The sequence below is a fragment of the Lineus longissimus genome, chromosome 8 (assembly GCF_910592395.1).
Source record: "Lineus longissimus chromosome 8, tnLinLong1.2, whole genome shotgun sequence".
NCBI lineage: Eukaryota > Metazoa > Nemertea > Pilidiophora > Heteronemertea > Lineidae > Lineus > Lineus longissimus.
The window spans coordinates 9,737,573-9,764,788 of record NC_088315.1 but is presented as its reverse complement, the minus strand read 5'-3'; the positions used below and the strand labels follow the sequence as shown (position 1 = coordinate 9,764,788).

The 27,216-nt window shown below is 41.7% G+C and overlaps 1 protein-coding gene across 4 annotated transcripts in view; it reads left to right on the top strand.

Moving 5' to 3' along the window:
* The window catches only part of LOC135492671 (rho GTPase-activating protein 39-like), a 165,188-nt gene that overhangs the window by 40,020 nt on the left and 97,952 nt on the right, over positions 1 to 27,216 (top strand). For 3 of the 4 annotated variants that reach the window (XM_064779248.1, XM_064779247.1, XM_064779246.1), the window contains exon 2: positions 6,416 to 6,517. In XM_064779248.1, the coding sequence (XP_064635318.1) occupies positions 6,416 to 6,517 (102 nt within the window). Of the gene's footprint in view, positions 1 to 6,415; positions 6,518 to 20,967; positions 21,354 to 27,216 lie in introns of those variants that run through there. The other variant, XM_064779249.1, reaches the window with a different exon arrangement.

The following is a 27,216-nucleotide window of genomic DNA, read 5'->3' as shown; positions in this document are numbered from 1 at the left end:
GACGCAATTTCTTATTGTTGTTTAGCAATAATTCATTCTACACCCTTCAACATGCCTTACTTGCTCTAAGCTCTGTTGCCGGAAAGAAGATGGTTTTATTACGCAATTCTAGCGCTTTCCGGAGAATGGGTCTATTACTCTCTATAATATGATTGTAATACCGAGATCAAAATACCGGTCCTCCGGTTCTCCCCATTTCTTTCCCCTGGCGGTCCTCCTTAGCTAATATGCCGGTGGTGCCTCCTGGATGGAACAACAGCTCAGCCTTAGGTAAGTCCTCGTTTCCCACCTCCAATAGGTTGCTGGGATTCGATGCAAAAGTGTTCCATAGGTAAGTTTGAATGACACAAAATGCCCATTTCCTTACAAGAAATGGCCGTTTTGTTAGTTCATACTTACCTATGGAACACGGCCCTCCCGCCGTCCCCACAAACGGGACATACTCTTTATTAACGCTCAAGAGTAAAGACTAAATATGGCGGCATGAGATCGGCGCGATCTCGCGGGATCGGTCAGGGCGCCGCCTGGCGGCCGAGCTGTTAACTCAGTTCTCCCTTTAGAAAATTAAAGGGATACTCTTGTGTTTGAGCCCAAATGGAGTAACATGCAAAAGTGTTCCATAGGTAAGTATGAACTAACAAAATGGCCATTTCTTGTAAGGAAATGGGCATTTGGCTGCATCCACTTCATCAATGTCCAGACAACAGTCGGTTCATTTGACCATTGTAAAGCACCAGGCCCCACCTCACAAAATACACTGTAATAATTATGTACCTTGTGTCCATGTGCATGTTATTAGTTCCACCTACGCTGCATGAAGACAAGGACTCCACTCTTTGACGTCATCACACAACTCCTTGACGTCATCACACACCCCACTACTGCAATGGCAATAGAAATGTCTTTACGTCATATAGCAGGGTGACGTCAACTCAGTACTTCAGCATGCACTGATATAGCAAGAAGGTCTTCGCACCAGCACTTCTGCGTGCTAGACGTTAAAGCTTCACGTTGCCTCATAATAACGGTACCGACACACACTTGGCCCTTGCCTTCACCTATCCATTTCAGTTGAGCGCCAGGCCCTTGGGCCTCTTGTTGCTTAAACACTAGTGTACTCTTCATTTTGTTTCATTCTTGGTTCCATCATTTACCTCAGAAAGTGACTTGCGGAACTGACTGCTTTAGATGGGCCAGATTGCTACAGGCATGCTTAAACCGGTATTCAAAAAGTTCACCAACAGTGTTGTGCTGTTGTGTTGATGTAATGTTGGTTGTTTGTTTGTTGATCTTAGCCGTTTCTTTTGCATCATTACCTCAGTAAACTCGGGTCTTGGCAAGTTCATCATTCCCCTGATTGGCATTGAGTTGTTCCTTGTGCACTTCCTCTCTACCTTTGTTTTAAAACAGAAAGCCCAGGAATGTTGCCAGCAGTTTGATCGCTTGCCAACTGCTGTCTGCCTTTGTATTGTAATGCTTGTGGTAATGTTCAGCCTGGGAACATAATATCAATTCGTGGTTCATTGGGATGAGATTGAGTGTTCATGCGAACTCCTTCAGGTAATATACTAGCTGATGGCAGTTCCTTCTTGTTGTCTTAATGTTTATAGCTTGCTACAATGTACCTGCAGTTAGTTTAAGTTATCACGGACAAGTCTTTCAAACAATGGAAAGACATTCTACCATTTGTAGAAAGACATTTTTCAAAAGGAATTTTGACCTGGTTTTTTCATTCCGACACACTCTATTTGTAGAAATGGTGACATTTTTCGGTAAAAATGTTGACCATGTTTGCACCACATATAGAAATTGGTAGAAGTAGGACATTTTTCAAGAAATTTTGCCAGGTTTGCTTTACAGACACTTCTTTTTCTTTACCTATTTGACAACACGACAATGCTAGAGTACCGTTTCTTCTCACTCTCTTTTGAAGGTAATGTCCTCCCTTCCAGCTTACTGCTACAATTTCATTTCCATACTTAGCAACTGGAACGATCCCTCTATCTCCTAATGCAGTGCACCAGCCCTTGAAATGATGAGACCAATATGTCTTCTGTGAAGATCATGATATTGTCTTATTGATCCACGAGGACATGTCTCCTTTGACAGATGTTAACATCGGTGTACGCCTGCCTGATCCCGGGTTTCTTGTTCGCCGGGTAATGTCTCAATATTGGCAGCGAATAAGAGTCGTGTTGTTTGACATGTTCTTGTTGAACTTTAAAGTATCAACTTGTTTGTCACTGGCTTCTTCACTGGGTAATATCTCAATATTGGCAGGGACTAAGAGCTGTCGTGGTTGAAATGTTCTTGTCGAACTCAAAGTACCACCTCGCTTGCCCCTGTCTTGTTCACTGGGTCTTATCTCAATATTGGCGGGGACTAAGAGCTGTCGTGGTTGACATGTTCTTGTCTAACTCAAAGTATCACCTCGCTTGCCCCTGTCTTGTTCACTGGGTAATTTCTCAATATTGGCAGGGACTAAGAGCTGTCATGGTTGACATGTTCTTGTCTAACTCAAAGTATCACCTTGCTTGCCCCTGTCTTGTTCACTGGGTCTTATCTCAATATTGGCGGGGACTAAGAGCTATCGTGGTTGATATGTGCTCGTCGAATTCACAGTATCACCTCGCTTGCCCCTGTCTTGTTCACTGGGTAATATCTCGGTATTGGCGGGGACTAAGAGCTATCGTGGTTGACATGTTCTTGTTGAAGTCAAAGTATCACCTCGCTTGCCCCTGTCTTGTTCACTGGGTGATATCTCAATATTGGTGGGGACTAAGAGCTGTCGTGGATGACATATTCTTGTTGAACTCAAAGTATCACCTCGCTTGCCCCTGTCTTGTTCACTGGGTAATATCTCAATATTGGCGGGGACTAAGAGCTGTCTTGGTTGAAATGTTCTTGTCGAACTCAAAGTATCACCTCGCTTGCCCCTGTCTTGTTCACTGGGTAATATCTCAATATTGGCGGGGACTAAGAGCTGTCGTGGTTGAAATGTTCTTGTCGAACTCAAAGTACCACCTCGCTTGCCCCTGTCTTGTTCACTGGGTAATATCTCAATATTGGCGGGGACTAAGAGCTGTCGTGGTTGACATGTTCTTGTCGAACTCAAAGTATCACCTCGCTTGCCCCTGTCTTGTTCACTGGGTAATATCTCAATATTGGCGGGGACTAAGAGCTGTCGTGGTTGACATGTTCTTGTCGAACTCAAAGTATCACCTTGCTTGCCCCTGTCTTGTTCACTGGGTGATATCTCAATATTGGCGGGGACTAAGAGCTATCTTGGTTGACATGTTCTTGTCGAACTCAAAGTATCACCTCGCTTGCCCCTGTCTTGTTCACTCGGTAATATCTCAATATTGGCGGGGACTAAGAGCTGTCGTGGTTGACATGTTTTTGTCGAACTCAAAGTATCACCTCGCTTGCCCCTGTCTTGTTCACTGGGTAATTTCTCAATATTGGCGGGGACTAAGAGCTGTCGTGGTTGAAATGTTCTTGTCAAACTCAAAGTACCACCTCGCTTGCCCCTGTCTTGTTCACTGGGTAATATCTCAATATTGGCGGGGACTAAGAGCTGTCGTGGATGACATGTTCTTGTCGAACTCAAAGTACCACGTCGCTTGCCCCTGTCTTGTTCACTGGGTCTTATCTCAATATTGGCGGGGACTAAGAGCTGTCGTGGTTGACATGTTCTTGTCGAACTCAAAGTATCACCTCGCTTGCCCCTGTCTTGTTCACTGAGTAATATCTCAATATTGGCAGGGACTAAGAGCTGTCGTGGATGACATGTTCTTGTCGAACTCAAAGTATCACCTCGCTTGCCCCTGTCTTGTTCACTGGGTAATATCTCAGTATTGGCGTGGACTAAGAGCTGTCTTGGTTGACATGTTCTTGTTGAAGTCAAAGTATCACCTCGCTTGCCCCTGTCTTGTTCACTGGGTAATATCTCAATATTGGCGGGGACTAAGAGGTATCGTGGTTGATATGTTCTTGTCGAACTCAAAGTATCACCTCGCTTGCCCCTGTCTTGTTCACTGGGTAATATCTCAATATTGGCGGGGACTAAGAGCTATCGTGGTTGACATGTTCTTGTCGAACTCAAAGTATCACCTCGCTTGCCCCTGTCTTGTTCACTGGGTGATATCTCAATATTGGCGGGGACTAAGAGCTATCGTGGTTGATATGTGCTTGTCGAATTCAAAGTATCAACTCGCTTGCCCCTGTCTTGTTCACTGGGTGATATCTCAATATTGGCGGGGACTAAGAGCTGTCTTGGTTGACATGTTCTTGTTGAACTCAAAGTATCAACTCGCTTGCCCCTGTCTTGTTCACTGGGTAATATCTCAATATTGGCAGGGACTAAGAGGTATCGTGGTTGACATGTTCTTGTTGAACTCAAAGTATCAACTCGCTTGCCCCTGTCTTGTTCACTGGGTAATATCTCAATATTGGCAGGGACTAAGAGCTGTCGTGGTTGACATATTCTTGTTGAACTCAAAGTATCAACTCGCTTGCCACAGACTTGTTCACTGGCATTGGGTCACTAGCTATAAATGAGAGACTGTAAAAAATGGATTTATAACCCCTTAATACTCTAGCCATGACTCTTAAGCTTTCAGTGCTATTTCTTATAAATCCTGATAATGACTCCCCAGTGTACATTACTTCTAACAAATACACTTAGATACTTCTGCTGCTGCGAACAGTACATTTTTTTTTTGTGCATTGTGTACAGTGTCAAAATATGTAACTGGAGAAAAATCAACTTTCCAATATTGCAGTTAATTAATAGTGTCGTTAGATATGTCACCATGAAATCAAATTTAATATTGATACCAATAAAGAGAAGTGGCAGGATACAATAACCCAGGAAATTCTGCTTTGAAATAAGTGATGAGCAGTTTCCATTTGTAAGGAAACAGCTCCTTGAACTTGAGCCTGTTAGGGAGGAGTTCTCATGGAAATTCTGCCTGGAGTAATTTGATGCGATATTGCTGTTTAGCATTTACAGTTTGAAAGATATTTCCTGAATTCATAGAATTTTATTTGAGTGGCATGAATTTAGTTTGGATATCTATGGTTTCCTGTATCAAGTTCTTGCAATTTTGTCATTTGAAGTGGTGATGTGGTCATATGCTTGGAGGGGAGGGGGGTTTTTTCAGTGCACTTTGCGACAACTTTGAAAATGTAAAGAGTAGGCTGTTCCAGCTTTAGCCAGTGCACCAACGGGTTGGCTCTGTTGCATTGATGTTGAGCTTGCTCTTTTTTGCGGTCAGACTGTCTGTGGTCTCATCCAACTTCGTATCGGCGTTGTTAATCAGACACTTTAATAAGTATCAATATTGGTATAAACGATCAGGATATGACCATCAATAACGTTCATAGCTGACCAAATCAATTGCTATTTACTTTAGCGATGTGGTACTCGGATTATTGACCTTGCTGATGAAGCATGAGCATTCAGGCAAACATTCACCCACCAGGCGCATGCGGTGGTTGGTGAATGCAGTGCATGCGGCGATTGGTGAATGCAGCGCATGCAATATCTATTAATACCTCCGTTACAATTGTTTGTGATATAAATCCTAATTAAGCCCAAGTTGAAGTTAGCCTGATCACTAATTCATGTGATTAATGGGAATTTAGCACAACCAATGTTTCAGCCTCTGTTTTACATTTTCTCGGGCGTTGAAAATGAACCTTCTCATATCCTGTTTGCAAGTCTGCCGCAGATCAGTGCACTAGACTTGGCCTGATAAACATGTGGACAATAGCAAGGTTTGGGGTTCCGGTCAGAAATGCATCAATTGCGTCGATACCGACTGAGGGGCAGTAGGGCCATTTTGTGTTGCTCGTATAATGTTTGCTTTAATGTTGAAATTTGATTAGCAGGACTTGCACCTAAATTTGATTAATCGTAGCATGATCTGACAGTATCGTTGCACAAGATTAATGATTATCTCCTTTTGATTGTTTCATCATTATACACACACCACAATTTGCAAGCAAATGAATTAACCCGTACTGTATTCTTATCGAGGATTGCATAGATATTCGTGCTGCGTGTTTAGGCTATAGCCAACTGAACGTTTTTCCCACAATCTTTTAAGTACAGTAGAACCTCTCTATTAAGGACACCCTCGGGACTGACAAGTGCTGTCCTTGATAGAGAGGTGTCCTGATAAGAGAGGTCAAATTGAATGGAAGCAACCAATTTGGGACCAAACCTAGTGTCCTTAATAGAGAGGTGTCCGCTAAGGAAGGTTTCACTGTATAACGGACGTCAACGAGTGGTTCAATGTTAAAGTGTTTTGCTGCTACCATTGACTTTTTCTGACATATCCCCCCCTCCCAACTTTTGTAAACTTTATGTATAGCCTGTACTCATGATCAATCTCTTCTATCGTTTCAGGTGGGAATGGGTCGAGATCATCGAACCTCGTACCCAGGAGCATATGTATGCTAACCTCACCACTGGGGAATGCGTATGGGACCCGCCACCGGGAGTTAAAATGTAAGTAACAGTTTCGGTCATTTCTTCTCGAATTTCTTGTTTATTGTATGTCTGTAAGTTGTTTTTCAGCCACCGGGATTCGCATGAGTACCAGAAAACGGATTTGGGGATCAAAGTTTTTGAATTGGAATCTGACCGTCTCCGCCAAAATATTTCCTGTTGGTATAGTCTGCCAGCCAGTTTGCAATGAATGCACAAACAATATTGGGATGGCCCGATTTTGTTCGAGAGCCCTCCGCTTGAGGAGAAATAGGTAGAATGGTGTAATTTTAGCCCCGGTGCAATTGACCTTTTATAATGATGCAAAAGATGTCCATCTTTCGCAAATGTTGTCAATTTCTTTATGGTTACCAAGGTAACGTGTATAATTATCTGATTTCTTATGGCCATTTCCCTCATGAAAATCATGCGGTATTGACCAGTGAGATCATTTTCTCCGTGTTTCCTGTCTTAGAGATATTTAGCAGTTGTCGTGGAGACGTTACCTTACCATCGGAAATGTTTTTCTGGAATGTCGTTTGCTGATGGCAACTCTTTAAAAATGTAATGATAATGGTGTATAAATCATAGTAAGAATTGTTAACCTAATTTTGCTTACTCCAGATATACGGAATTGTGTTATTATTGTCTCAATTTTACCGCACATAATTCATAGGATGAGTGGCAATCAGTGTGAAGTGACTTGTCAAAGATCACACACTGTGTAACCAGTTCGGGTATAGACAGACAGTGTTTTAAAATCCGACACCATTCGTTAAAAATTTTGAATTTGTAATTGAATTTTAAAAATTTCCAATTGCGAAAATACACACTAAATAAAAAATTTCAACATTGCCGTTGTGTAGACTGATGACATGAATACCGAGTTTAAACAAATATGTATTCATAATAACTTCACTACGGCATTGTGTATTAGTGGATTTCTCTTTAATTGGACCACAAGTAATGACGAATGGCGTACCCCTTTAAGGACCAGGCCCAAATCTATTTCTGGCCAAAATCAGCATGGTACTGTTGTGTTGCTAACAAGTGGTCAAGGCTGCCCTCTGTTAATTGTGGCGGAAGTGGGGTGGTCCTCTATATGCTACACCACTCCTCTATATGCTACACCACTCCTCTATATGCTACACCACTCCTCAATATGCTACACCACTCCTCTATATGCTACACCACTCCTCTATATGCTACACCACTCCTCTATATGTATACCACTACTCTTTATATCAAAGTGCTTTCGGCTTGACTGTACTCCATGAAATATTCATCTGCAATATTGGAATGTATTGTACAGTGTGATCAAATTGATCCAGTGGAGCAGAGAATGTCTAGATTAAAGGGGTATTGGCAATGGTCTTGGCTTGACAAGTGCATGCAGTATGTGTGATCTTTGGGCAAAACCAGTGTGATTAAAAAACGGTACAGTAGAATCTCTCTATCAAGGAGACTCTTGGGACTGACATATGCTGTCCTTAATAGAGATGTGTCCTGATTAGAGAGGTCAAATTGAATGAAAACCACCACTTTGGGACCAAAACTAGTGTCCTTAATAGAGAGGTGTCCACTAGGGGAGGTGTCACTGTATTACCTAACAAAAGCCTACCAATAAGGAATCCTCTCCGAATTATTCAATGCAAATCGTCAGCAAATAGCAACAAAGATCGGTTTGGCGAATAACAACAAAAATTAACTTTGAAAGGTGCGCATTAGTTTTTGGCAGGTTACATGACTTACGCCGGCTTGCTAACAATAGCTGCGCTTACACCACGAAATATTGGTGGACCAATTGCACTTACACCACCACATTGCCGCAACAAATTGGTTCGGCAATCCATTGCCGATACAAATTGCCGAGCGAATTTGTCCCACCAAGCTTGATGGTCCAAATTCGCCCGGCTTGTTAAAAGCTCGGCTTTGTCGTGGTGTACGCGCAAATGGATCGGCAATTAGCTAGTAAGATGGTTCGGCTCCAGGCGGCGCTTTCGAAATGGCGCTTTCTGCGCATGCAATTTATTGTTTGCGCGCCATCTGTAGCCGGATTTTATAACTAGCTGCAGCGCTGGTGTAAGCGCTTGGTGGATTTTCGATGGTGCGGCATTGGTTCCCGAACCAAGATTGGTGGTCCATTTTCAGGTGGTGTAAGTGAGGCTTATATTACTCAGTTGGAACTACAAGATACACATTAATTTTGCATACTGGTACATTACAAAATCTATATAGAAGAAACCATTGTGTAGGGTCCAATAAACTCTCAAGTGTCGAAATTTCCTCGGAGGCATCACATATCGATTCAAGAAAACGATAAGTTGCTAATTTTCATCATGTGAATCCATTTGTAGCTTTCTGTTGCTAATGCTCGCTATGTTAGCATTGGTTGCAAACAATGTTAGCATTGCCTCCAAGTGTTTGCCTATTACACCAGATTCTTTATGGGTGCATTTTGTTTCAAATATTGGCTATCTGTCTTGTGTGTGCACTGCCGCAAAGAGGAGGTATTCATCATGATTGCAGCAGATGCCTTAAGCCCGTAGCACACTAGCCGTCAACTTCGGCGTTCCCAGGCGTTTTTTGCCGCAAGAGTCCTGAACGCCTGAAAAATCCCTAGTCTGCTACGAACGGCGTCGGCGAACGCCACTTGCCGCCACTTGCCGCCACTTGCCGCAACTAAACGCCAAATATCTAACATGTTGGATTTTTGGCGCGTGTAGCCGCGTTTGAACGCAAGAAGAAGCCAGGTGTGCTACAGATTGCCGCCTGACTTGGCGTCGGCGGTGAGGCTATGGCCAATCAGCTTGCGTCTTGATGTCACATGATTTCGCGCTGCATGGCCCAGGATGGGTTAAAGTGGCAGAAAAGACGCTACTGGACGCCAATTCTGGGCAGGTGTGCTCTGACCGGGATCCACTGGCCGCCAACTTTGGCGTCGAGAGGCGTGAGCCGAACGCTTCTTGTCGCCAAAGTTGGCGGCTAGTGTGCTGCGGGCTTAAGCTCTCAGGCGGCTGTCGTTGCTGATATACATTCATACTGAAATACTCATACCATCAGCAGGATCATGGAAGAGGTCATTTCCCCTGCGCCAGTCCTGTAGCTTTCTATTGATTTGGGCATCCCTTCCTGGCTGGGATGCACTTCATGTAGATGCTAGCTGTGTGAGCCTGGCACTCAACCCTGCGGGTACTCCCTCTCTGCTGTTGAATTCCCCTTCCCAGCCTTATGATTATCAATTGATCCGTTTCTAGAAGTGCGAGTAGAATCAAGCGGATGTGGTTATTCCAAGTGACACTGTTGCCAATGATAATTACGTCCTTGATGATCTTTGCCAATCCGCCTGGTTCTGGCGATTTCTTGTAATCCAGTTTGCCCCCTGCTGTGTTTCTATGGAATGTGGAAGATGTTGTCTTGATGATGACTGGGTAGGACTCCTTTGAAGACTTTGAATAATGTTTGGTAGAAGCTGGAAGATTAATTCCTGCAACCAGATACAAGATCCTGTAATTTTGTTTGACGTTCTGGCAACGTTGGGCTTGATTCCCAAGAAGTGTTTGAGGCATTGGCTCTCTGTTTATTGACCTGTCTGGAAATTCTGGACCACATTTTAAAAACTTTGGCTCTGGGTGAAGACAGGGGTGACCCTTGTCCTTCTCTATGAAATATGTAACTGGCTTTATGACCAGGTCATTGCCAGTTGAATTGGAAGCTGATTCTCCTCATCCACACAGCTAACTGTAGACGTCGCCTTGGTCCACCAGCAAGTCCAGTCAGATAGCATATGACTACCAGCATAACTGGCTTTATGTCCTGATAGATCATTGCCAGAGGAATCTGAAGCGGATTCTTTACATCCGAACAGCAGGCTCATAGCTTGGGAGGGACATTTGTCACGAAAGTCAGTGTAGATAGTACCTTGGGTTTCTCTGTGTGCCCATGTATTTGTCCATCGCCAATTCCAGTGCGATATCTGGTATGACTGCCGCCATCGCTGGCTTTATGACCAGATTATTTGCAACCGGATCTTTACATATCCAAACAGCCAACTCTAATAGCTTGGTAGGGTTAATTGTCACACGAGCCTGCGTGTGCGCGCCCAAGTGTTTGTCAACCACCGCGTCCAGTGGATATCTGGTACGACTGCCATCATCATTGCCCGAGGAATTGAATTGATTTAATGGATTAGGTGCACATTAGGCAAGCAATATGGTGAGATTTACGAGATCTGACTTGGTTATCGCTGGTCTTCAGATAAATCTTGTGCTGCTCTTTTGTCAAGCATTTGATCACTTGATGGGTGTATTGTTTAAGTAAGAATGAGGGGTAGTTATAAATCTGTGTATTGTTTAAGACGTCTGGCATCTGTTGTCCAATTTTAAAATCCTAGCCTCTGACGACACAATCAGACTCCTTCAGACGAATTGCAATGACTGCACTGAAATTATGCTACAAAAAGAAACGTATCTGTATGCATAAGGGATTGATTACAGAGGGTCAAAAAAATAAGTGAGGTTTTAAAAAAAAATTACCAAGCTCTCTATAAATTATTATTAGTTGATTTTATGATATGAACAACAAGTACATAGACCAAGTGTATGGTTGTAAAGCTTTGCGCCAGGTAGAGACACCTAGGGTCAATGATCTGAACTAACCACGTGTTCTCAAATCCTTGGAATAGATATTCAGTTTTGCTGCGTAAATGATTATCATGATACAGGATGCTCAGTGCTCTTCATGGATCCCATCCTTTTCCTGAATAAAAATGACAATATAGATCAAGTAGTTTCGTGGAACTTGAGAGACTAATTTCCTATTCCAAGGCTTAGAATATACCACGTCTTTTTAACCCATCTCACCAAATAAGTCAAGCAGTCCCATGAGTTTGTTTGAGGGAGTCTCTGCTTGACTCTCTGCATGTCAAAGGGGGTTGAGGCAGTCCCACATAGGATCTGAGATAATGATCATCATTCTCAGTGAAATGTCTTGCGTCATTAAAAACTACAAAGAATCTCCTAGTTGAGCTTCCCTTATACTGATAGTGAAAATCTAAGAATGTTTTGGGGCATTACAACCGTATGCTCATTATCATTGACAGTGACCATGGAGATAAGAATCTCATATCCAAACTGATGAAGGGAAAGGAATAATGCAAAGTTATCGCTCTGATAATTGTGATATCTCGACGAAATCAACTGATGGTCAGTTCTCGTTGGGCTGATTGTATTGTCATTCAATATGCAGAAAGAAGTGAATGGAATGGTTGGTCATGATTGTGTAATCCTAGGAGAGGTAAGCATGGGTACTCTGACATCCGTGTCAGGTAACATTTCCCATCTGTGTGAAAAATCAGAAAAAAAGAACTGCCTGGCTGTTTGGTTGGTTGCTTCAGTGATTTTGTTAATGCTGCAGATTGCAGATTAATTCCTACTCCGGTAAAGGGATTCAATCATGAGTACAAACTCCTTATTTGGAATAGGTGTCCGAGTAAATATCATTAGTTTTGAAAGTGATTGCCAATGCACAATTCATTGACTGCATTGAGAAATGAATAAACTTTTTAACGAGTCCTGCAAGAATTAGCACAGTAATTGTCCATGCCCTGGTCCAAACTCTTAACATCAACATGAGATGAACTTTCATTCAAAGCTGTCAGTGCTATCCAGTCAGAAGGTTGAAAATACTGATGGGGTGACGGATAAAGTCTAGGGAGTGACAACAAGCTCTTCAAGGGAGCCAAGGGTTAATTAACTCTCGCCGCCACGTAATCATAGATAATCTGAATCAAATCCTAGAGTACATGGTCGCAATCAGCTATTCCATCAGGGCGGCGCGTCTTTTGGACCGGTTTACTTGGCAGTGATGTCGTCCTCCTGGGGGAGTGATCAGTCAAGATTGTGTAGGAGCTGACAGCACGGAAGGTGACTCAAGTTGATTGTTATCAATCATGCATGATTGTCGTAGGTGTATAACAGAGTGTAATACTGAAATAAGAAATAAAAACAGGAGGCAAAGACGTAAGGAAGGACCTGCATCCAGGTTGAGAAATCTGGCCAAGATAGGAGGAACAGGAGTAACCACTGTCATCTCCCCAGTAACTCCTTCTGCTTGCCTATTTATTACAGACTTCGCATGCACTCAATGCCACTAAACTCCCCCAGTGCATGCCATATCTCACACGCAAGCAATCATTGACATTTTTTTAGAATGAAACCGTAAATCAACTTGTCAAAGGATTATAGTTTCAACTTACTAATTACTCAATGTAATTGATGAAATGTCTCAAGCAACGTGAAGTCACGAAGGAGGATTATTCTCTTAGAAATAAAGTTTGTTGAGCTTACACGAAACCTTAGGTTATGTTCAGTTTTTGAGAAACCTCAGATTCCTGAACTTTCGAGAATCTGTCTAAAGGATTTTTGACCAATGCATACTCCCCCCTTTTAGGGCTTTTTTATGAAAATAGACATCCCCTTAAGAAATTTGAGATTCCGAAAAACCTCTTGAGGGTGGTCCCGATCAGTCTGCTTTCTTTGTGATGTTATTGCTTGGTCTTTTTTCAAATGCAAGGCCGTATTGAACTTATTGGTCATGGGAGGCGGGGCGCAGTAGGCTCTCTTGGGGCAGAAAATCAATTTCTTCCCGAGGGCCCTAATCTTCAAGGTCTTGGAGACGTCAGGGGAGGGAGGGGTCAGTTGCTGTTGCTGAATTTCCAATTTTGTAAATAGGTGCGAAATATCGATTTCAAGAATGCTGTTGCATAGACAGATTAACACTAGGAAATTTGTGAATTTTGTGTGCATAATAACAGCAGTGTTTGTATCTGTTTACCTGAAACACAAGAAAATACAATGGACATGAGCAGTAAACGCCTTTAAGTGTTTTGGTTCAACCTGTATCAAATACACCAGTCTCCATTCCATTGCACATCCTCGATTCTTATGTGTGGGGAGAAACTCTATTGATTTGTAGTAAATTGTACTGCAAACAAGAGAAGTGCTACAAGCATGATTCCTCATGTTTTTCCAATACAGATCGGGTGCACGGCGCATGTTTGATGCGTTTGAAATCCCACACATTGCTGGCGTTGATGTACATGATACATATCAAAGTACTTGATGCATATAGCAATGTCTGACATTCTGATAAATTGATATGTAGCCCACAACAAAATGGCTGCAGTTAAAGGCCATGTTGGATCGTTGTGACATCGCTGTAACATAACTATGGAGAGAAGTCACCCAAAGTAATTCGTTCTGAGGGATTCAGGAATACAGCCAGGCACGGATCCAAGGGGCGAGCGCAGCAGATGAATGCTACCGCCCTATTTGAGCGTGAAATTTCGGAACACACCAGGAATTTTGATGAGAAATGTGGTGCACGCCCCCTCCTAGGCCGGCTTCTGGATCCGGCCCTGACAGCTTGGTATGATTACCCCAGGATTAAGAAAAATATTTCACTGTTTTTGTAGGTTTATCAGTGGTTACTCTTTGCCATTCTCAACCATCAGAGGTACTCTGTTCGTGACCTCCATTCATTGGTTTAACAGAGTCCAGGTCGGCAGGAATGGTCCAAAACTTGAAGGTCAGGATGCCTTTTGTTGGCAATCCCCTTGCAAAGCCTTGCTCCACAGTATACATCATTGGCTTTTCCACACAGGCAGTTAATCACAGCAGTTGATCTCCTCGCCCAATTAGGAGTGGTGCTGATTGGTAGAGAGCAACTGCCTTAGTGATAGAATCTGGAGCCAGTCCGGTAAACTGTCAACTTATGAGTCCAAGGCATGAGAGATTGTTGTTCGCCGCAGCCAGCAAGCCGGTTACCAATTATCCACTGGAAAACGCCACTTCTTTGAAACCAGTGGAGGTCGACGCAATGACATGAGGAAATGATGAGCAAAAATGAGAATGAATCCTGGTGGATCACGGGCTATAATAGTCCGTAATTACATTGTTCACATGAATTGATGATTTCCTGGGGAAACAATTATTCCCAACAGGAATGGCTGATAATGTGGGAAGATTCTTCAAAATGGGGAAAAATAACTCTGTGATGACTTCGGATACCAGTGGGCCACTACGTTTGGAGTCACTCGATCACTCAGTCATGTGACTTTTCGTGATGTCTGATTATCAACTTAAGAACAACTAAATCTCTAAATTTATATTTTATTATGTATTTATAATATTGTTACTAAGCAGTCAAACAGACCCCCAACTCCATGACTTGCTGCCACCTATTGGTTCCTTTAGAAACCGGTGGAGTGAACGTCAGGTAAGTGTAAAGAAAGCTATTTTCATCCAAGAAAAAAATCCTACCTGTTTCACCAATATATTCTAGCAAAACTGAAAAAAAGATATGCAAAGATTTTATCTTCTCTCTGTTTTCTCAAGGAGTCATGCGATCAGGTGATTGCTGGGCAGCACTGATGTTTAGTTTTATTTAACAAAGCAGTTCTTCAACATAGAGCATTTCTTAAACAGAGAGCAGTTTTTCATCAGAACGCTTTCTTCAATATAGAGCATTTCTTAAACAGAGAGCAGTTTTTCAACAGAGAGCTTTCTTCAACATAGAGCATTTCTTAAACAGAGAGCAGTTTTTCAACAGAGTGCTTTCTTCAACATAGATCATTTCTTAAACAGAGAGCAGTTTTTCAACAGAGCGCTTCTTCAACATAGATCATTTCTTAAACAGAGAGCAGATTTTCAACAGAGCGCTTCTTCAACATAGATCATTTCTTAAACAGAGAGCAGTTTTTCAACAGAGCGCTTCTTCAACATAGATCATTTCTTAAACAGAGAGCAGTTTTTCAACAGAGCGCTTTCTTCAACAGAGAGCATTTCTTAAACAGAGAGCAGTTTTTCAACAGAGCGCTTTCTTCAACAGAGAGCATTTCTTAAACAGAGAGCAGTTTTTCAACAGAGGGCTTCTTCAACAGAGAGCATTTCTTAAACAGAGAGCAGTTTTTCAACAGAGCGCTTCTTCAACGTAGATCATTTCTTAAACAGAGAGCAGTTTTTCAACAGAGCGCTTCTTCAACATCGATCATTTCTTAAACAGAGAGCAGTTTTTCAACAGAGCACTTTCTTCAACATCGATCATTTCTTAAACAGAGAGCAGTTTTTCAACAGAGCGCTTTCTTCAACAGAGAGCATTTCTTAAACAGAGAGCAGTTTTTCAACAGAGCGCTTCTTCAACATAGAGCATTTCTTAAACAGAGAGCAGTTTTTCAACAGAGCGCTTCTTCAACATAGAGCATTTCTTAAACAGAGAGCAGTTTTTCAACAGAGCGCTTTCTTCAACCTAGAGCTGATGTAAATGATGCTGTATACAGAATTGCTTTACTACCAATAGTTTGATTTACACTTGTTGATGTCTATATGATGGACATACACACATTCTGAACCAAAGATCAGTGCCAGACTGGCTGTAGCTTTTGCTAGTCTTTGGGTCAATGTTGAGGAGCCAATCAGTATCGCCAGAGTGATTCAGTACTGTCGGTCAATATAATACAGCAGTGCCTGGGATTGGTTGGGGAACGTTTTGTCAGTGATGTTCATAAAGATTCTGTCGGCAAAGTTAGCTTTGATATTGTAAACCTTGAGTTTGGGCAAATTTAACTGGCCATCACATGCGGTGGGTTGCTGCTAGTGCTAAAACTGCCTAAGCCAGAGGGGATATCTGAACTGCTGGTCGCAGTATCAATTGACCGCCATGGATTCTGACTGATGTCCTCTTCAGTTCTTGAGTGACTTTCTGACGAGTGCAACCAAATCACAAGTACTCTGCATGTTACAAGATACGCATTGCTGATAAAAGCTATATGTAATATCAAGATAATATTTCATTCTTGCTACTGAATTATAAAAGAGCTTGTTAGTAAACCAGAATACCACCTAAGGCAACTAAAGTGACTCCTTTGATCTTGTGCTGGTACACCAAGGATAGAATAACATTCTCTGAGCTAAAAAGCAGAATGTGATAGTATCATACATGTCTATATGATATTTAAAAACCTGTCATAGCGCCTTGGGGGACTGGGACTATTCCTTTGATGTGTAAAGTGGTGGAACCAAGAGACTGACATGGAGGTTGCCTCGTCTGTGCTTGACATTCTTTCCAAACACTGATTCTATAGACACCTTTATATTCGCAGCCCTAAATTTTAGCAAAAATTTCCTCTTAGATCTCACTACCTTTTAATTCAATTTAATTTAATTTAATTTAATGTGAATAGATGAAGTTATGATTATATGATTATGTGATTTCTTTTCATGCCAATAATGATTGGTTCGACCCTTTGGCGAAAATCACAAAAATATTAGGCAGTGAAAATAAAGGAGTTGACAGTATATGTTTCTTCATTGGATGTAAATAGTAGCTTAGCATGGTTTCTGTTTGATTAGTTAGGCAGCAAACACAATAATATGTAGTCTACCACCAAAGTCGCCAAATTTTAGCTTTGCTTACTCTTCATGTTTCACAGTATCTGCTTTGAAGTTACTTCATCCTTCTTGCATGAGCCTCGGGTTTTAAATCCATTACCCACAAGTGACTTCGAATTAAAACGATAATGGTTATTTTAAGACAAAATTGCATTTAAAAAGCCATTGCTCATCTTATTAGAGCTTAGAAAGTGCACGAGATGTTGCAGTGGTCTGTGTAAATGAACACAGAGCATGTTCTTTCACTTTAAATAAAACAGTGTTAGCCAAGGGGGTTCTCTCTTCCCCTGTCTCTTTGGGGTTTAGAAGAGCCCTTTCGTCAAGGCTTTTGTGTGTTGATATCATAGATCGTGAATATCAAAATGTTTTCTCTTGGTTTTAGACATTGCCAGTCCTTAATACATATATTGTTAGGTACATACCTCATTTCTATTTCATGCTTGTTCACAGCCAGTGGTGTTAGTCAGTCAGGTCAGAAGGGGGATAACATGTTAAATCAGATGATAACCTCTGCATTTCTTGAAATCGGACTATAAACTCTCAACTAACTTGAACTCAGACCAGAGCAAAGGGAATTCTCACAAAATATCGTCATCGTGGAGTTAATATTCACTGATGGCGTTCCCTTTGAACGCATTCTAAGAAACGGGCAACCCAAGGGGATATTGATTGATGACATAAAGGACAAGATGATAGGCAGAGATCTTATCTCCCTTGGTGAAGACAGGACAGTATGTTCAACATCTTCAAGAGTGCAGGGAATCAGATGACGATGATGCTGATCAAAGACCTGAAATCATTGCAGAGAGTTCTTAGTGCATGTTTGACAAGTCGGCCAATATCAAAGGTCTGCTCTGGAATTTTCATTTTCTCTGAAGGTGCATTCTTGACTCCTAGTACATTTGCATGTATCTTTATGATTTATGGAATTGATAACTAATATAATATAAACACATTCCAAGTACGAAGAAATTGCAACATTGGGAGGCACTCTCCATCAATTCCATGTGTAATTGGTTGTGGATATTTTGGCGTATTCTGAAAAGGTTGCATGACGAAGTCTTTATCAACTTGCGGTGAAAAACTCTCCATCAAAGGTGCATTCATCTCTGCTAATTTATCACTGCGGAGATTACACCACTTGTTTCTGGTATAATTATGAGGGTGGGCTCAACCCTGGGAGAACTTGTGATGAAATAATGCAAGAATAACTCTTTATGATTGATGATATCATTGATATTTGTTGATCAGCTGAAAATAGCTGGACTATTTTTATACACCATCAAATAAGATGCTGGAAAGAATTTATGATTGCAGTACTAAGAATGACAGATACAGTATGGATAATTAGCTTGGGTTTAATTAGTTAACTGGAGTAAAATAATACTTTGAGTGGACTGTCTAGGTTGTGGAGCCATGTCGCTTTCCTTGAGGTCATCAGTATTTTCAAAACCCTACCAACCTCCTACCCGAATTTTTGTTGGCAAACACTGGCAAAAGTGCTGCATAGGTGTCGTTATTGTAGTAGTACCTCCAAGAATTTGAAAGGGTGATTTTGGAAATTAGCAAAAAAGACCAGGGTGAACTGAGGAAAAGGCAGGTTTAGCCCCCCTTCTCAAATAGAAATGCATCAGCTGTTCTAAAAAGGATTTTACCGCAATTGGAATGTTTTTTCCTTGGCTTATTTCAGTTATTCTCTTCGACAGTCGAGAGACTGGAGCAGTTCAAGACTCTTGTTCTAATAATACAGTATAGCCTACTTTGTAATGGGGAAAGGTGATAGGTTTCCTGTTTTGATGAAATTATCAGCATCTGTGCTCATTCTTTCTGGCCATTCTTGCACTTCATACTAAACATGTACACACACTGCTGTGAAGTTCATGCTGTCTCGTGTGTTGAGGAATTTGACTTTGTTGACTGGAGATCTTAGGATAACAGTTGGATGTATCGACACCCTCTGCTACATGCCCTCAATTCGTTGGTGGATGTTGCCAAGTGCGACCTTGATTTCATTTGGAATGGAACTGACAACTTGCAATTTGCCTGCAGTGCAGAACTGATGTTTCTTCGGCAGTTGATGCAAATCTTCGATGTGGATTGTTGGTTCTTCCTCAGTTGATGCGAACCTTGGATTTGAACTGTTGGTTCTTCCTCAGTTGATACGAACCTTGGATTTGAACTGTTGGTTCTTCCTCAATTGATGCGAACCTTGGATTTGAACTGTTGGTTCTTCCTCAGTTGATGCGAACCTTGGATTTGAACTGTTGGTTCTTCCTCAGTTGATGCGAACCTTGGATTTGAACTGTTGGTTCTTCCTCAATTGATGTGAACCTTGGATTTAAACTGTTGGTTCTTCCTCAGTTGATGCGAACCTTGGATTTGAACTGTTGGTTCTTCCTCAATTGATGTGAACCTTGGATTTAAACTGTTGGTTCTTCCTCAGTTGATGCAAACCTTGGATTTGAACTGTTGGTTTTTCCTCAGTTGATGCGAACCTTGGATTTGAACTGTTGGTTCTTCCTCAGTTGATACGAACCTTGGATTTGGACTGTTAGTTCTTCCTCAGTTGATGCGAACCTTGGATTTGAACTGTTGGTTCTTCCTCAGTTGATACGAACCTTGGATTTGGACTGTTAGTTCTTCCTCAGTTGATGCGAACCTTGGATTTGAACTGTTGGTTCTTCCTCAGTTGATACGAACCTTGGATTTGAACTGTTGGTTCTTCCTCAATTGATGTGAACCTTGGATTTAAACTGTTGGTTCTTCCTCAGTTGATGCAAACCTTGGATTTGAACTGTTGGTTCTTCCTCAGTTGATACGAACCTTGGATTTGGACTGTTAGTTCTTCCTCAGTTGATGTGAACCTTGGATTTGAACTGTTGGTTCTTCCTCAGTTGATACGAACCTTGGATTTGGACTGTTAGTTCTTCCTCAGTTGATGCGAACCTTGGATTTGAACTGTTGGTTCTTCCTCAGTTGATACGAACCTTGGATTTGAACTGTTGGTTCTTCCTCAATTGATGTGAACCTTGGATTTAAACTGTTGGTTCTTCCTCAGTTGATGCAAACCTTGGATTTGAACTGTTGGTTCTTCCTCAGTTGATGCGAACCTTGGATTTGGACTGTTAGTTCTTCCTCAGTTGATGCGAACCTTGGATTTGAACTGTTGGTTCTTCCTCAGTTGATACGAACCTTGGATTTGGACTGTTAGTTCTTCCTCAGTTGATGCAAACCTTGGATTTGAACTGTTGGTTCTTCCTCAGTGGATGCGAACCTTGGATTTGAACTGTTGGTTCTTCCTCAGTTGATACGAACCTTGGATTTGGATTGTTAGATTGTCTGAAGCTGATTGTTGGTGTGGAAATACCGAATACCCAGCCCAACAGGATGAATGGTATTTTGGTGGAAGTCCATATCTGATAGGGAGGTCCAGTGATTACTCGATTTTCTTGACTGTATCTCTGTAACATAAGTGGAAATCATAAGGAATACTTCGCCTTACAGGATGAATGGAGTTTTGAGAATAACCACATTTGATGGGGAGGCCCAGTGATGACTCGATTTTCCTGACTCAGTGACTGTATCCCTGTAACAATTTACAGTGCCTCTGACCAGATATTCGTTTTGCCAGATGGATTCAGGCCTAGTCAACTGTGCTTAATGTTAATTTCATCGCAAGTTAGCGTAATGATAATATCAGTCGAACATATTTATGTTTTGCTGGGTTCTGCCATAAATCTAGTTCGAAATGTCAGTCTGTGCAGGTAGGTGGTGGAAGGAAGGAAAAATACCTGCAATCAAGCATGAAATGGCCCTACATGAAAGATAAGACCTGGAGTTGGCAAGTTTGTGTAGGAAGAAGCCTTGCTGTAGATAGGTTGTTTCATCTTAGGTTTGGCTTTGAGGGGATGATTGAATGATTGGATGTGCGTGATGTTGGATTTGACTGATCAGAGTCTAGAGTTCCATTACAAGGATGATCATCCGAGTCAGATGTTGGATACGCAGCTAATGGATATGTGGTTTCAAGCAGCTTTGTGTCTTTTTCTTCCCGATTTCGCTATCGCTCTAGCAATGGACAACGCGTGTTGAGTCTGATTCTGGAAAAATGTACAAGATCCACTGGATATAATAACCTCTTGATCCTGTCGGCCTAGTCTGTGGCTACAGTCGGAACTCATTTTGTGGAATAGGATTACTAATGAATATTCAAATGAGGGCTTCAAATTCCGGATAGTACTTCCGGCTGCCGAACCTGTTGATTTCAGAGTATTCTATCATTGTTGTGACAAAACGGAATTCACCGTTATTCATGGTGGTGGAAAAAAACCTTCAGGATACATTCTGAAATAACTGTTCTAAGCGCTCGTCATAACAATGTACAGCCACCTGTTCTCGCAACTATTCAGGTACGTCACGGTGTACTAGTATTTCAGTTCGCAGAAAGTTATCCCAGGGTTGCTCAGCTGAGGAAGAGAGTAGCGCCTCACTACAGCGGTTGATGATGATGTCCCAGCATTGCGAGAATGTGCATACCCGGTATTCGCCATGTTGGTCCTTTCGTGCAGTGTGCGAGTTCATGCTAGTAAATTCCACCATGTTTACCATGGTACCGGCATTAACTTTATGTAAGCTGAGAGATTCCCATACAATTGGATGAGTGTTCATTGTTTAAATACTTTAACGCATCCAGATGGTGGTGAAGAACAACGACACCTTGTTGCCGCAGTGCATGTTGGGTACCAATGCGGCCACGCACATCACGATTGGCTGGGCAGAACTGTATAGTTGGTGTATGTTGGTGTTACTATACATTCTCTGGCATATAACGGAGGGGTAGTTTAGACCCCGACATGAATTTGCTGTCATTTGATGCTATGAAATAGGCATGCCTTATCTCCTGCACCATTATTTCCAATGCTCTGGTATGCGTGGGAAGGCCCCACAGCATCAATAGGTGTATTGGGCCTACTCAGATATCTGCTTTCTTGTGTTGTATCCAAACAATCTCTCCCTCCTGCTGATAACCTCCATTGTAACAGTTCCGAGTGAATATCAGACTTCATACACTGTGGGTTCTCTCTGTCATTTCCGTTCCATTTGATAATGTTCCAATTCAGAAACTAACCACAAGTTGATACATTTTAATGTTTTGCTGATAAGGTTCTCATTACCTTTTGATACTGAAACTCACAGCGAATGCTTACAAATCGTTTAATTACTTCTGGAAATTTCATCTGAGAGATTTTGATCTCAGTATCTTTGATATATCATTGGAGACCGACTCAATTATCGTATGATCATTTCAGCTTCAGATTTCCAAGGCACAAGGCCCGCATGACTTAGTTGTCCCCCAACTTTCAGGTAATACATGCCAACAGTAGTGATCAAAAATGTATAAAATTGTCTAATGCATTTTCAGTTGAACTCTGAACTATGGATGTAACTGGGTGTTGTGAGAATGCAGGCTCGTCATGAATCATAATGTTTAAAAACATCTGAGCATCACTTTAAAACTTGTGCTCTGAGCCAATCTGCCTCAACTGAGACAAAAAGGAATATAAATTTATAATTATACAGGAAAATGTAAGAATGTAATTTGAGCAGATTTCGTATCTATTTGAGTGAAAGCTCTTTTCTATAAGAGTGTTACTGCAAAGAACCCATCACTAGCCATCTGTGGAAGTGCCTTCAGCTGAAATCATCTGTAAAACATTTAAAAAGTTGCTGGCCATTTGTTGACTTCAAGTGATTATTTCCATTTCATTACTCTTTAACCATTGGGGGTAATGGTTAATGGATCCATCACTGCCCAAGCAGGGAATTGCAATTGAAAGAAACTTGAATGTTTTTGAAAACCTGTTTAAAAACTAGCCATTTTCAACATACAGTAGAACCTCTCTATTAAGGACACCCTTGGGACTGACAAGTGCTGTCCTTAATAGAGAGGTGTCCTGATTAGAGAGGTCAAATTGAATAGAAACAACCAATTTGGGACTAAAACTAGTGTCCTTAATAGAGAGGTGTCCGCTAAGAGAAGTTCCACTGTATTTCTTTCAGTCCTTAGTGCATGGTAATGTTAAAAATGTTTTAAAAGGCAGTACATGTATTGGATCATCTCAGAGAAATTGTTTGCATGACAAAGTTCGTACTGTGTAATATTTTCGTGACATTTGTCTCATGTTTGCTATTTCTCTCTACTTGCAGGTAAGTTACTTTCTTTCTCATTGAGCTGCCCATGCAGGAAGGTAATGTACATTCAGTGCTCTTGTGTAGGAATTGCATGCTTTCAAACATTATGAGAGATCTGTAGGACACTATTCCACTCAATTGATGGCACTGATGTTGTTGGCCATTTCATTGTTACACTCGTGTATTCCAAGATTCTGGGAGACTCTCCCCTGATGGGATTCGATGTGCTTGTAAACAACAGGATTTACTCAGTCAAGTCTTTAACGGTTAATGTTTGACATTTAAAGCAGTTTTTTACAAGTGGCAAATATGACTTATGTTGTGCGCCCAAATACTGAGAGATTCACCCCAAAGGAGAAGTTTGACTGAAAGGGAGCTTGGGTCACCTGTTGGATGCAAATGGAATCTATTTGAATCTATTTCTTACATGAATAAGATGTGAAAACACCAACAACATGTTAAGCTTATGCCTCTATCGTATTTTTCTGCTCCGGCAGCTGGTATCGGCATTCAACTAAGAAAAAGAGAGATGCTCTTACGATATTGCCTTTTCCTGAATCTACCAAAGGATTGCTGCAACTAAAACAGTCACCCTGGCCTATGGGGTCAATCGAGAAGCCTTGTGAGCTGATTCAACTCTAGTTTATGAGGCAAGGCCATGGCTGGCTGAATCAGACTAATTTATCATCCAGATAGGAGCCAATGATTCATTAAAACACAGCCCGAACTGATATGATGTTGCATTTGATGTAAGGTTACTATGCTAACGATATCCTCAAATAATTTACTACAACAAAACTGAAACGATTAGCTGCCTCTTGCTCTGAGCTAACTACATAAATGTACACTATTCATGTTCTGTTTGCGAGATGAAGCAATATACTGCAGTGAAAACATTTTACAAGTTAGGTTAACAGGTTTAAATGAGTCTCAGGGGCCACATAAAAATTGTACATGAAGAAAATAACACCAAATTCCAACACATTTCTGATTCAGTGCATGAGTATGATATTACCAAGGTGGCATCATGGGAAATGGGAAAATGTCAATTGATCTGTTTTAAAAGCATGATTCCACATTTCCCCCCCAAAATTTCAACAACATTGGTTGCAACTTTCAGAAAGTCCATATCTTGAAAGATGTTATCTTGCTGCTGAATAAGCAAAAGAAGATGACCACGTTTGATCTTATTGGATCCAGAAATATGAAGATGTCTCCATAGAATGAGTCAGTTGGCCATGCCAGGGCTCATAAACTTTGATGACTTGTGTAAGTATCACTGTGGGAGATCCTGAGTGTCCTTATGTCAAGGAATTCAGAGGCATCACTCTCTCAAGTTTTTATTACCAGACGGTATTCAGTGCATATCGTGAGTTGGGACCTCTCTGTACACCAGTTGATGAAATGAAGTTGCACATCAGGTTGTTTTGAAACCACTTTTTGCATGTGTTGTGGCTTCGGGCTTATCCTTGCAACTCTTGTTTTTGTTAGACTTACCCATCTTGCGTGCAGAGTTGCCTCTCCTCTGACTAGGAAAAGCCCTTCTTCAATCGGACCGCTAGGACTTTGAAGCAAATCCAACCAATGTGTCTTCAGAGGCAGGTAATCAGAGTGTCTTGCTGCTGGCATTTGAGTTGGAAGCATCCTTTCTTATGTTCATGCATGTTTGCCACAATATGATGAATGAGGTTTTAGTCCAAAGAAACCAGACATAAAATGCATCTGCTTTTGCTCTGCAAGTCAGAGACGTTGTCGGTTTTTTTGGCTCTTAATAAAGATCTGCGACCCAGCTGCTAAATTTTTAAAAAACAACAAAATGTGGGATTGTTTTGCTTCGTAACAAGCACTGACCCAATGTAGCTCTGTTTTTGCTCATCTTTTGTTGGGAATTAGTTCAATGCATCTGGTTCTTTGAACCATATCCGAGTCTGTTGTTTTCACCTGACAGTCGGCTGCTGGCTGCCAAACAGCCTTGGTAGGAATGCTCAGAAGGCTAGCAAATGGCCATGAGTTGGGTAAGTTTGATGCGGGCGCACCTGGTGCATGAGTCAATGCCTTGAACCTTCTGCTAAAAGTAGCCAACTGCTTCAGCCGACCATGTGCACAGTTGTAGCTGCTTGAAGCGGCTACTTAGACTTGTTCAACCATGTAGAGTTCATTTTTGCCAGCAGGAACCCATGGTCCATGTGAAGTGCTGGACTTAGATTACAAGATGAATCTATCTCAAGGCATCAGATAATCGGCTCAATGATTTTCAATTTGAAAAAATTGCTGATTTCAGTGCATACTTGTACTTCAGTGAAGTGAAGTCAAGATCTCAACAGTTTGGCCAAGACCTCGGATCTTGACATGCGAGGCTTTGAATAGTCTTTATGATATGGCCGCAGATGGGTTCCTGATGGGGAGTCGCTGAGAGGGACTGCCCCATGCGCCACTAAAAAAATGTCCAAGCTTTAAGAGCGTTGTTCTGTAGGTATATACAGAACTCTGTTCCAGTTTCGCTACAGCTTCTGGGAGTATATAATGGTTGTTGCAGTTTCTGAAAATTCTGAACCTCAAAAATATCTGTACCTTCACATTCAGTGAAAATTACAGGGAGTAGAAAAGGATAGCTTTGATCAGCCCATAAATCATATCGCACCGACATGACATGTTTGATTAATGCAAATAGTCCGTCATCTTCTCTGGATATTACGGTCAAAGATTCATGGATAACCACATCCCTCCCTTATTTGTTAGCTCACCTCTTAGCAGAGGTGAGCTTATCCCATACCGTGGCGTCCGTCGTCCGTCGTCGTCGTCGTCGTCGTCGTCGTCGTCGTCGTCGTCGTCGTCGTCGTCGTCGTCGTCGTCCGTCGTCGTCCGTCGTCCGTTAGCAGGGCACGTTTCGTAACTGTTAGAGCTATTGAGTTGAAACTTGGTACACATGTACCCTTATGTAATGACACCTTGGAGACCAAGTTTCGGTCCGATTCGTTTCATTGTTTGGCCACCAGGGGGCCAAACGTTAAAAGTGAAAATATGCAATATCTCCCTTAATAGTAGTCGGGAAATTTTGAAAAAAATATGGTAGGTACTTCTAGCAAAGGTGCATCATATATCCTCCGGGTTTTTGATTTGACCTCCTTTTCAAGGTCACAGAGGTCAAATGGTGTGAATTGGCCGTTAGGATGTAACGATGGCACGTTTCTAAACTGCAAGGGCTATTGATACCAAATTTGATACACATTTACCCCTTAGTCAGGTGATCTCAGGGACTGAAGTTTGGTCCAATATGATTCACCACTTGACCACCAGGGGGCAAAATCCAAAAACCTTAAAAATGTGTTTATTCCTTAACTTCTTGCCCGATTGCCACCAATTTGATATCATGGGTACATCTAACCACCATACAGTATATGTCACACAGGTTTTTAATTTGACCTTCGTGTCAAGGTCACAGAGGTCAAATGGCGTAAATTCGCCGTCAGGCCGTGACTATGGCACGTTTCTTAACTGCAATGACTATTGATCACAAATTAAGTACACATGTACCCCTTGGTCAGGTGATCTCAGGTACCGAAGTTTGGTGCGATCTGATTTGCCGTTTGGCCTCCAGGGAGGGGGCCAAATCCTAAATTCTTCAAAATGCCATTATTCCTAGTAATGACTTGCCCGATTGGCACCAATTTTATATCATAGGTACATCTAATTCTAACAACCATTCAATGTGTCACCCGGGTCTTCTTTGATTTGACCTACTTTTCAAGGTCACAGAGGTCGAATGTATTGTAAATTGGCCATTTTGGGGAAATTGTAATTGCTTGGACCTACATCAAACCTAACACTACATGACACAATACCATGCTCTTTATCCATCTTTCCTCCACATGAGGTGAGCACAATGGCCCTGGCCATTTCATTGATATTTTATGATCCTGGCATTAAACCTTACCCCCTGTTGTTAACTGGACAAAATCGCCAATCTGCGTCCCCGCCCTCTGTGTTAGATACACAAAGGACGTGTGACGCCATTGTTGTGGAGCAGTGGGCCGCCATCTTTGATAGTCTTGGAGCGCTCTCGTCCAAAGTGTGAATATC